General features: G+C 31.8%; 2 protein-coding genes across 2 annotated transcripts; one reads left to right on the forward strand and one right to left on the reverse strand.

Moving 5' to 3' along the window:
- The first annotated feature begins 352 nt into the window (after positions 1 to 352).
- frtz (WD repeat-containing and planar cell polarity effector protein fritz) lies at positions 353 to 8932 on the forward strand. The gene is made up of 15 exons (XM_074121709.1): positions 353 to 771; positions 866 to 1001; positions 1076 to 1256; positions 1329 to 1528; positions 2515 to 2615; positions 2790 to 2904; positions 3845 to 4051; positions 4148 to 4311; positions 4416 to 4523; positions 5418 to 5635; positions 6096 to 6219; positions 6561 to 6718; positions 6818 to 7002; positions 7086 to 7257; positions 8471 to 8932. Exons 1-15 carry the CDS (start codon positions 689 to 691, stop codon positions 8527 to 8529), a joined length of 2211 nt encoding a protein of 736 aa, XP_073977810.1. The 5' UTR covers positions 353 to 688; the 3' UTR covers positions 8530 to 8932.
- Positions 8658 to 11053, reverse strand: mRpL48 (mitochondrial ribosomal protein L48). The gene is made up of 5 exons (XM_074121716.1): positions 10896 to 11053; positions 10592 to 10821; positions 9554 to 9656; positions 9257 to 9474; positions 8658 to 9178 (listed from the first exon to the last, which is right to left on the reverse strand). Exons 1-4 carry the CDS (start codon positions 10920 to 10922, stop codon positions 9283 to 9285), a joined length of 552 nt encoding a protein of 183 aa, XP_073977817.1. The 5' UTR covers positions 10923 to 11053; the 3' UTR covers positions 8658 to 9178; positions 9257 to 9282.
- Positions 11054 to 11198: the final 145 nt, after the last annotated feature.

Below are 11198 nucleotides of genomic sequence, written 5' to 3' on the forward strand. Positions count from 1 at the left end.
TAGAAATAAAGTAAAACAATAAAATGCAAACCGAAACTTTAAAGACGATTTCGCAGACTACAGGGTTTGTCTCCTAGGTATAGATTAAAATTTTAAAAAACATTATCTCTATTAAACTGGATTGGAACGTATTCATAAATATGTACATATGTCAACATTGCCCCAAACTTACATTAATTATGTACGCATAAACTGGCTTTAAACAGATTTTCCAACTTCTCCTAATTTTAAAAGAATTGGCTTTAATGAAAACTAGAAGTATCTAACACTTAATGGCATTAGAATGTATGAAAGGACATTTACTCCAGCGAATCTCTTGTCTCCCTCTCCATTGTCAGGATCCGAATGTGAGCTTTGGATCGATCTAACAAGTAATGTAACCTACATAAATAGGATGAAGGTTACACTTTCATTTCAAGTTTTATTATCCCCTTTTTTCGTTAAAATTGATATTTAGAAACTTGATTGAAATTACTTCAATATGTGTAACTGCAATGGTGGAGTTGAAGTTATTCGTGTGTGATTTGAGTGATTCAAGTATATTTACGAGGCATTGTTTGTAGCAATGTTTCAGGGCATTAACATAAATTACCAGAATTTTTTTACAAAACCCGAAAAATTTTTAGGAGGTAAAGTTTACCACATTTTAAAAAGAAGAATTCTGTTTTGTTATTCCAATGTGGAATAAATGTTTACATTACTTCATGAAGTACATTTTTGGACCCTGAAGGACTGCATTTCTATCAATGATACTGACTTTGGATCGTTTACGTGAGTATATTTAATTTGTGTCACCCAAAAAACAACTTTCTCTTTGGCCTGAAGCTTGCCAAATTAAAGCTATTTAACTATTAATTATGAACAGATATTTAGACAAGAAAAACCCTTCTCACTGTTTACTTCTGGAAGGTAAGAAATCCTACATTGAAAAGAAGGGGTCATTATACTCACCTAGCAATAAGCGACCAAAAAGGTTAAAGGATTCATTAAGAGAGCTTGAAGTAAGTTATTTTTTTTATGCTCATTAAAATTCCATGCATACCACTAAAAATATTTATCGTATGTTTTACTTCAGGAGCTGCTAGATACCCACAGAATTTTAAGCTTTAAGTGGAGAGACTTATCTTGTATTCAGATTATTTTGAGTAGCGGACTACAGATTACTGTTAAAGTAAATTTGTTGAACGGAGATATTGATGAAATATGCTTTGATAAATTCATGGTTGGGAAGTTGTTTTCACAATATGTTTGCGATGGTAATGAATGAATTGAAAAATAATAATGATAATAATAATATGTCATAAATTCATCAAAAAATGTATTTGCAGTTGCTGTTACTAGGGTGAATGCTGTTTTTACATATACTGATAATCAAGTGACTGTTGTGTACTTCAGTAAACCTTTATTAAAGTGCCAAAATATTAAGAAATGGAACGTTTTGGAACCTAAAATGCAATCACTTGAGATATGCGGTCCGGCAGGAAGAAGATTAGATAGACGGATATCATTTAATGCATCGGAAGATATGGTATTTAAATTATAATTTTTTTACATTTGATCCCTTGGCATTCGCAGCTAAAAGAGTTTTTTACGCCATCTCCTTAGTCTGATAGAAGAAATTCTTTTAATAGATTCTGAAATTTCCCAACTATTCGTTGATGCAATATTATCTACTCTGGACTCGAAATGCCAAAATCAAAATATCGCAAAATAATTATAGTGATGCAAACAGATAAAGTAGAAGTTGGCGGTTCCTCCTCCTGTCACTATCTGCCCAAAGGCTTTTGAGTTATTTTCAATCCTCTTCTGATAATATGTTATTACCATGCCCTGTAAAAAAAACACTCACAAGGTCAACTTGAGATGTCTGTCAGAATTTAAATCAGAAGTTTCCGTCGGGTCCTTGAGGATGTGAGCTATTTACAGTCATTATCTAAGAGTCTGGTGTGATGAACGTTTAAGTTGCCTGTTGGCCCTATCTGTCTGCTCAGTTGACGCAGATGAAGGGAAGTAGATGACAGATTATTTCTCACAACAAGCGCCGACATAAATTCAGTCAAGGATTTGCCGAACAATCGATGACCCTCTCTTAAATTTTGCCCAAACATTCCACCCTAGTTCCTGTTCAAAAAAACTAGGGAGCTACCGCTTCGTAATACCTTCGTAGCTTTGAAAATAAAAGGAAAATATTGTACATTGTAGGTCGTAGAATTTCTCCCGCCATATAATTTGTATTAGATTGGATTGAAGTTACAATGTGGGATGAATAAAATTTGTTATCCTACCTTATTATGTTAATTAGTACTCAGCACATTCACCTTTATACAGTTAGTTTGGTAGTAAACGTAGAGAATCCTTTTTGTAATGCATCTCTCTTCCGAATTAAATAACAGTATTATATATATAAAAAAAAATATTGTAAATGAAGAAATAAGTTAAGCAAAAAGAAAGCTCCTTGTAGAAGACAAGTTTGTTTTCTTCTGTTTAAATAATCAAGTACAAATGTTTTTGTAGGTGTTAGTTTGGTGGAAATGCAGCCGGGATGAAGTTTATCCATGGAGTCCAGTCGTTAAAGACGAAGATCGTGCCAATGTTCATATCTATCAAGTGAACGCGTAAGACTATTTTAATTGCTTTTAATTAATTACTTCTTAACATCCCGAAATTATTGTCTTAATGAGTTGCTTCAATGAATTTTATGGGAGGCAAGATTCCTGCCAAAAATAAGCTTCTATTACAGAAAATATAGTAATATTTATAGAAAAAAGTGAATATCATTTCCTTTTCAGGACCAACCTCGATTTAGTATGTTTTTTCCGAACTGAATACGATCCAATTGAAGTATTTTTTAGCTCTAAGCAACCAAATATCATACATACTATTCAACAGAAAATTTCTCACAAGGTAATTTAATTTATTAAAAATATTTAGAAGAAAATTTTTGACTGTTGGACAAGATCATTATTCAATTTCATTAATAAATTATTGCGTTTTGACATAATTTTTGAACTGCTTTAGCTCTTGAAGAAGTTTTTTGTCCATTTTTATGGTTCTCTACTAAAAAGACCTTAAGATTGTTAATCTTAAATCTGATTAAGGCTTCTACTTTGTTTACAAAAGCTCAGATTAATTCCTTAGCAGCCTTATTTGACTTGGTGAGAAGTGAAAGTTTTTTCAGGTGGCTTGTCAGTTTCTTAAGAAGGTGAAACGATTTTTAATTTTTTCATCTTAATATCTAACAAATACAGTTAACATCTCTCCTGAAGGAGTGATTAGTTTTTAGCTAGGCTTACTTATTTAACTGTGAAATTTAAATTATCTGTATACATTAGCAATAATTATTTCCTACCAATTAAGACTCTTTGGGATAACTCCTTGCATCTTCACTGGCGATATCAACTATTCGTAAGCACAATATTTGAGAGAAAAGTGTGAATTCAATATCTTATTACAGGCTTCGATATTTTCAACATTACTGGAGGAAAGTGGAGCTTGATCCACTGTAGGCATGCCTGGTTACGGCCTTACGTAAGTAGTGTAAGTCCTTACACTACTCCTTAGTGTCGTGGAGAGGAATTAGTATTAATCTCTGAAAATTTTAAACCATGTTAAAATATGGCAAGATAATTTAACTCCGACCCAGATCACAAATTTTCAAGCTTGGTTTTTGCTTCTAGAGCGAATTTGGATGTCTCGTTAATTTTCTGATTCATCCTTAGATTAACAAATTAATGTTCATTAATTTACATTCAAATTTTATGCCTTAAGTTTGTTTTAATTAAAGTATAGCGCATATGTATGTATGTTGTAATTGGATCTATACTGGACCTGTTTTTGTTTACAGGGCGAAGTAACACTGGAGTGGTCGATAATAGAGATCAGATACAGCCAACTGGAAACTACTTACGTCTTATCTTTACTTCTACCTACCCATCCATGCGTAGTATCTCTTGGTCCTAAAGAAGACAAATTATTCATCGCTTGTATCGATGGTTCTTTATTGATAGCCGATTGTGATAATCATATTTCTGATTTTGTTAAATCAACATTTGTTAGTTTTTCTTTCCTTCAGTAACATTAATTTGACATAACTTTTTTTATAATCTTAACTAAATAATTTATAATTTAATAACAAAATTTATTATAGACACCAAGTTTAGCCTCCTGGCATCCGGACGATTGTTTAATACTAATTTCTAATGAGAAAGGACAGATGCAGTGGTATGATACTACTTTAAGCCCTCTAAAATCGCAGTTTACTTCAGAAGATTCAACTCCATCCACAGTCCTTGATTTAAGCGTATATTTTAAGTAAATATTTTTATATTTTGAAAAGATTATGTTATAGAATGTCTATTATAGAACATATTTTACAGAATTTTTATTTATTATACGTACTTTGATTCTTTTGGTAGGTATCAACCTACATTATTAAACATAATGTGGAATAGATCTGGTAAAAGTAGTGCCAGTTGTGACTCGCATCCTCAGTTCGATGATTTTCTTCTTTTACAATTTGAAAGGTGAGATAGTATTTTAAAAAAAAGTTGTATGATTAAATTATTATGTAAAAAATAGTCAATTTTTTATGAAAGAGATACTTTCTTTTAGTCTATTTTTAATAATTATTATTTAAATTTTCTATTAAATTGTTCTTTTATTCGTCGTCATTGGAGATTAGACATTAGTTAAAAGCAGTATTTATTGCCAACATTATTACAGAAGTAATGGAAATATTAATTGCTTCCATAAAATTGAAGAAATCACTTAAGTGATATAGCGGGCACTAAATTAATTAAACTGAAATTATTATTCTAAAAAATTCTAAGAGTGCGTTAATGATCAGACTTTCTTGCCTTCTAATCTGTTCTTATGTTGCACCTCAGCTTTCTTTTAGGGGAAAAAAAAATTTCACTTGTGCGTTCTTGTGCCCCTCGACGCTCAGAATAGATATATTAGCTCCACAACATTAAAACGCTAGGTTAGAGGCGAGCCTGGTCTTCCACTTCCAGTTAGTGCTAAACATTTGGTATAGTTCGCAAGCCTAATGCATACATAATGTAAGAAGTTTTGTCCCCTTAACTACATTATCTGGATAGTTGGGTTGCAGTTATTCTCTCTACAGGTAGTCCTTTAAGAATAGGCAATACTCATACTAGAAATATATTCTCGTTCGTCATTAGAGTCTTGGTAAATTTTCCCAACCCGTGCATTCTGCGGTTTTTACTTAAACATTAGTCAATCACTCATTTTTACTCTTTTTCTTCAGAATTTCTTTCGTTTTTCTTTTGAGTTTCTAGAAATGTCAAGGACTAAAACTATTGACAGTAGAATTAAGGAATAACTGTAGAGTTGATTTTCTTGCCTCAATGAAAACACGATAAATCTTAATTCCACCAAATTTTATTGTTTTTTAGAGGACCAATTGCTGTTATGAAGTTGGTGTGTCGAGGTAGAAAAATGAAACTGACTTCAGATGTTATAGTAAATCAATATTTAGCCACCGGATACGTTGAACAAGCTGTTAATTTGCTGCTTACTATAGATTGGGATCGAAATGGGGAAGTTGCTCTCGCTTCTCTACAAACCATAGTCACATATCTGATCAGACTTCCGCTAAACCCTTTTAGAGAGAGTAAGGATGATTTATCTTTGTTTAACTTACTTAATTATCATTAATTTAGAGATTTAACTAAATAAAATCTGCAATTAACAATAAAATTATGGTATTAATTTAATCATAAATAAAGTTATATGATAATAAATGAAAATTCAACACTGGTCAATAAATATCTACGGCGAATAAAGTCAAGCTTTTTTCCAGCACTGCAGCCCTAACCACGTTTTAACAGATATATATACATTAATATATATATTATTTTATAATATGGTAATTAAATATATCAAGAAAACAGATAGTCACGCGAAATGATGAAGTCGTACATTGACTAATTTTAATAACTATTAAAAGGAGCCGTGCGTCATTTTAAGGCGAACATTTAAATTCCTAGGATCTTAATATATTATCTGAAATATTATTTAAATTTTATAAATGTTAATATGGATATAATTTAATTTTTTTCTTTATGTTTCAGATTTGTTAGAAAAAGCTTTAGGATGTTATTTTAACCCAAGAAAACCGTTGTCAGATTCAGTTGAAGAAGAGTACGGTGATAGTGTTCACGATCTTGCAAGGAGATTTTTTCATCATTTGCTTAGGTGTGAAATTTTAATTCGACATGTTGTTTAATCATTAAAATATTGCATGTACCTTGTAACCTCGAAGGCTGTTTATTTTTCGGCCTCTTTCATGCCTATATCTTTAGCTTTCCACCTGACCCAAACTTTATATCCTCCCTTCGTCTTTTCTGTAGAGCCGAACATGTCGTTTCACCCAGCTATCTAAAAAATGCAGCTTAAAAAACTGAATCAAAAATACAGTTTTTGAAATAAGTAATAATTTAAAATGGCTTTTATGGTGCAGTAACAAAAAATCAGTGCGTGGTTGTGAGCGCTTCGCTTAAGAAGTGTTAATAAAAAATGATATTTTGTATTTTTAGATATCAAGTGCTAGAGAAAGCGTATCGCCTAGCAATTGACCTAGAGGAATACGATTTATTTATGGATATACATAACTACTGTAAAAGTATAGGAAATAGTGATCTCGCTTTAGCGGCTCTAGAAAAAGCTGAAGAGATAATGTTTTCATCAAGTTCAGGTGAAAATTTTGAAATAAGTTGAGAGGAAAGGAGAGAAACAATACCAATTCAAAATGTAGTTTTTATATACAATATATATATTTTTTTACGTTCCTTAGCGTCTTCAGGTTGTTCCTGCAGTAGTAGTTGCTCATGCTACAGTAGCGATGTAAGTAACGTGGAAATAGGCCTTGCCAAGTCGAGAATTGGTACACCACCTTTACCTGTAGTTAATTCTCTTCCACCACAGCCTGCTCCAAGGAACAAAGTTAGGCCATCAACCCATTTTTCAGGTTTTAAACAGGTCAGTTACAAAGAAGTTTATCCCTTTCAATGTTTCGTTTTATTGAAAATTTCTTAGGTTTTATGTATTTGTTGTACTTGTAGGATCATGTGTCATTGGATTTCGGCCAGATGCCCTCGTCCCAAGAAGAAGTTACTTATGCGAGTGGTTTTTCAATCCCGGAGAATTCAACACCCCTTACCAAACCAATGTTACCTACTGAATCTTTAAATTCACTAAATGAAAAACATTTACGTTTGTTAAAGAGCAACAATGGTAGGATTCAATACTACATAAATTTATTTAGTGAACTTCTATTTCTTTAGTTTTTAATTATATAAACGAAGTGACGATGATAAGTGTCAGATTTCGTCAATGAATTTCCTCTGGCTTTTTATGTTAAGAAGAAAATCCATACATCTGTTTTCTTTTTACTAATTTCTTAATTTCTTTCCATATTTCATTTCTTACTCTATCTATTGTATTTTTTTTTTTTTTAATTACACCAAATTCATATCTACCTGCTTATCATTGCGCCAATTCATTATTTTAAAATGATTATGGACAAAATTCTCTAATTATTTTTTGACCGCGGTCGATTCCATGTTACAGCGTGGAGTAACTTAAGTACATTCCGGGGAGACCACTTCTAATCCTCTCTTTTTTTAACGACCTTCACCACTCTTCCTGAACAGATCCCAAGCATTTAAATGCTTGGAACTCTTCCATTCCTCTTTATTCACAAAAAAATTCTTCTAATTTCCTGAAAGATGAGTTTGAAAACATTGAAGACACCGTAGAAATTGTTATCTGATTCATTTTTTCGCCATTTTCTAGAATACCAATCCAGCGAATCTCTTCAATTCCTAGTACGTTACTTTCTCATATAAATACTCTGTACCTTTGCTTACCTTTTTTTATGAGAATTGCAATAAGAACAAAACAGAGTAAACTTCTTCATTTTAATTGACTAACTTATCAAAAGCTCCCGTTACTTATCTTATTTTGATTATTTAGAAGATGGCCAACTGATCCCTAAGGCTAAGTAAAAAAGAAGTCAGCTTATTGGAAGCTGATGCTTCATACTAATAAGTTGGTTTCTTAATACTTAGTAATTCTAAATTAGTAAGGCAGTGGATACTAAAGTTTTCTTTCAAGAGTGAGCATACAAATTTCAATTAGGAAGAATTTTTTGAAGAAAATCTTTTGATAGTAGGGGATTTTATGGATCTTTGACGTCGATTTGTAGTACGCTCTATATTCCTCAACTAATTCTTAATAAGTACAGGAAATCGAAGTTTATTGAAATTTGAAGTCATTAATAGGAAATTTAATATTAAATATTTCTCACAATAATCATGTGATTTTCTAGATTTAATAACGTGCTTGCTACTTGGGTTTGACTACTCGATGATGCTCTTTTTAATTTGTAATCAAATTAAATTTATCCTCTAAAACATGAAATTATTAAGCAACATTTATTTTACAGGTGGAAATCAAGAAATTGAGAAAGGAAAAATAAAAGTTGTTCATTTTGGCTTAGTTTAGATTATAACAAAGTTTAGTTCTTTAATTTTGTTCTTAAGAAGACGATTTCATGTACAAACCAAATAGATACTAGAGTAAATGATTTTTTAAGATATTGAAAATATTTAGAGAGGTATTAACATAAATCGTTTAACAAGCTTTCTAAAATTATTTGCTTCTAGGAGTGTGCACTTTATTCAGTTATATGAATAAGTACAACCTTCCAAACCAATCTACTCTAAGATAATAAAAACAGTATTCTTTATTTATTAATGTAGAATGTGTAAGCTAGATTTATATGCTTTATTTCCGTCCATATTGTTGACTGCTCATTGCAATTTTATATCTATTTTTTATATCTCATATAATAGTACAAATATTTATTTTCTATTATAATCTAAAAAATAAACATATTTACATTTTATACATCTTCTAATTTTAAAATCCTTACCTCTCTGTTGCTGTTTTGAATTCTGTACGTCAAGGACCTACTCCTAATTAAAAAACCGCCAAGCAATGGGCATTTTATACTTTCGGGGTATGAAGTGCCACAATAAGTTAAGAAGTAAGCCTGTAGAGAGAATGTACGTGGGTATTCCAGTGATTAGGATTTTATAGGAACTATCTGATGAGAGACTGTAGGCTGTAACTGGAGCTCTTGCCGAGGTATCTGAGCGCAAGATTTAGAAATATACTTTCCTATAGCAACAACCAGTATATACAACTTTAAAAGAACAAAATTCCTTACATGAGAGTCAAAAAGATTTCGCTCAATTATTTCTTCTTAACAGGACCTCCAAGTGTTTCTAACTGAGATTTTAACTCTTTAAGTTCATAGTCTGGTACATATCTGATGGTTTCATGTTCTTCAAGATGTTCATGAATTTCAAAAGATACACCTTGTGGCAGAGCGGCCTGAATCATTTCAATAAATACTGGCATGATATTAACAGGCAAATCCAATACCTGTAATAGAAAAAGAAAAACGGAAGTGAAAACAAATTTTAATTATGTGAAAAAGTTAATATTTACACTCTTTATTTACTTGTAAGTTCCTTTCGTAAGTAGCTAACACATATTCGCTTTCAATTGTACTACTGTACGGTTTAAATTTCAGAATTTTTTCCTCTTTTGCAGGCGTAGCCCACCTAATACAACGATATAGTTATATTACTTAAACAAACATTTTAAAATACTTTTGCTATGGAAGTGTGATATTAAAGCTCGATTAGCAGGGGAAATAGCTGTTGTCGGACGCAAGTACAAAAGGTATTAAATTTTAAACAGCTTCAAAGAAAGGCCAAGTGGTATTTTACAAAATTATTTTAAGTCAATAGTTGTCACGGAACTGGGACGTGGACTTTAACTTTAAAAATGAAATAAAAGTAATTGAATATTTGGGAAAGGAAGGTCCTCAGAAAAGTTTTTGGCCCAGTGAGAAGGAAATAATGAGTTCAAACCAAAAACTGAAGGAGTTTTATGGGGAGCAGCACATGTGGGTGTTAAATGCAGGAGCCTGAGATGGTTGGGTCACTTACAAAAATTGGAGAGAGTTAGAATACCTAAAAAGCATTGCTCCGTCTTACGGGGGAAAGACACCACCTGAAGATGAGAGATGGAAACAGATGACGCAGAATAGAGAGCAGAGGAAAGTGACTGTTGTGCCAGGCAAGAAAAAATAAGTTCTAAAGTGGAGAAGATGAACGTGACCTACCCTTAAAAAATTGTTCATTCTACAGAAAATTGAGTGATCCTCTTTGTACCATTGGTGTTATCTTTCTTAAATTTTGCTATCACTCAAAATAAACGAACATATAATGTTTCAGACATTTAGTAAGTTTTACAACCCATAGTTCATCTCTTCCCTCGCATCTTTAGCCTGGTGAATTAACAGTTCAATCTCCGGAGGCTGCCAGTGCACTGAAAATGCTTGACCTTTATGCCTCAGTTTAGAAAATAAATTTCAAGAAAATTTCCAACAAATGAAAAGTGTGTTCCACACATGTTTAAGTTGTAGGCAAAATTTGAAGACAGATATCTAAATTAAACTGCAATCAATCACACGATAATTAGTATAACTCACCCATCTGCAACTTCAATATCCATTACAGTAGCTATCTTATAAACTAATTTTTGATATGACTCCAGAAGTGCAAAGTCGTAACCTTTAATCTGAACATTAAGCGCCGCATATAGTGGTATTTTCGGTTTCATGCTGTCAAGATACGGAGGATCATAAAAAGTGCAATAGTTCTTTTGAATCAATGGTAAATAAGTTTTCAAATTCTTTTCACAAAAACGGAGACTTCTGACCTAAGTAATTTAAACTGAAATTAATATATCTTGAAAATTACTCAAAAATATTGTACTATTTTGCAAAGCATTACCAATAGCATTGTAGGTATATGGAACATTTTATCACGAAATTATTCGTAAATAAAATACACTAATTGAATTTCACGAGACAGGTCGTCTAAGGAACAATGCATTCAAGTTTACGTTTAAAATAATGAATTTAAAAAACTTATGCTTATAACCTTCTTGCAATGCATTGCTATCGATATATCATTTAGATCAATGCAATAATAACATCGCTAGAGCCATTCTTTTTCCATGATTAGACATACTCACCATAATCATTGAAAAACATGAGTAATGATACAGGACTTAAGTACATCCGCCTAAATTGT

Source organism: Rhodnius prolixus, unplaced genomic scaffold (genome assembly GCF_049639745.1).
Source record: "Rhodnius prolixus isolate KJV_2025 unplaced genomic scaffold, Rpr scaffold_8, whole genome shotgun sequence".
NCBI classification, from domain to species: domain Eukaryota; kingdom Metazoa; phylum Arthropoda; class Insecta; order Hemiptera; family Reduviidae; genus Rhodnius; species Rhodnius prolixus.

What these genes read in the sequence shown, in the direction of transcription:
- frtz (XM_074121709.1), top strand. Translation starts at nt 689, where the DNA reads ATGTTTACATTACTTCATGAAGTACATTTTTGGACCCTGAAGGACTGC. An exon ending in TTCACAATATGTTTGCGATG is followed by an intron (nt 1,257 to 1,328) that starts GTAATGAATGAA and finishes ATGTATTTGCAG; the next exon opens with TTGCTGTTACTAGGGTGAAT. An exon ending in CTTCTTTTACAATTTGAAAG is followed by an intron (nt 4,524 to 5,417) that starts GTGAGATAGTAT and finishes ATTGTTTTTTAG; the next exon opens with AGGACCAATTGCTGTTATGA.
- mRpL48 (XM_074121716.1), bottom strand. Translation starts at nt 10,922, where the DNA reads ATGTTCCATATACCTACAATGCTATTG. An exon ending in GATATTGAAGTTGCAGATGG is followed by an intron (nt 9,657 to 10,591) that starts GTGAGTTATACT and finishes TCGTTGTATTAG; the next exon opens with GTGGGCTACGCCTGCAAAAG. An exon ending in CTTACGAAAGGAACTTACAA is followed by an intron (nt 9,475 to 9,553) that starts GTAAATAAAGAG and finishes TTTCTATTACAG; the next exon opens with GTATTGGATTTGCCTGTTAA.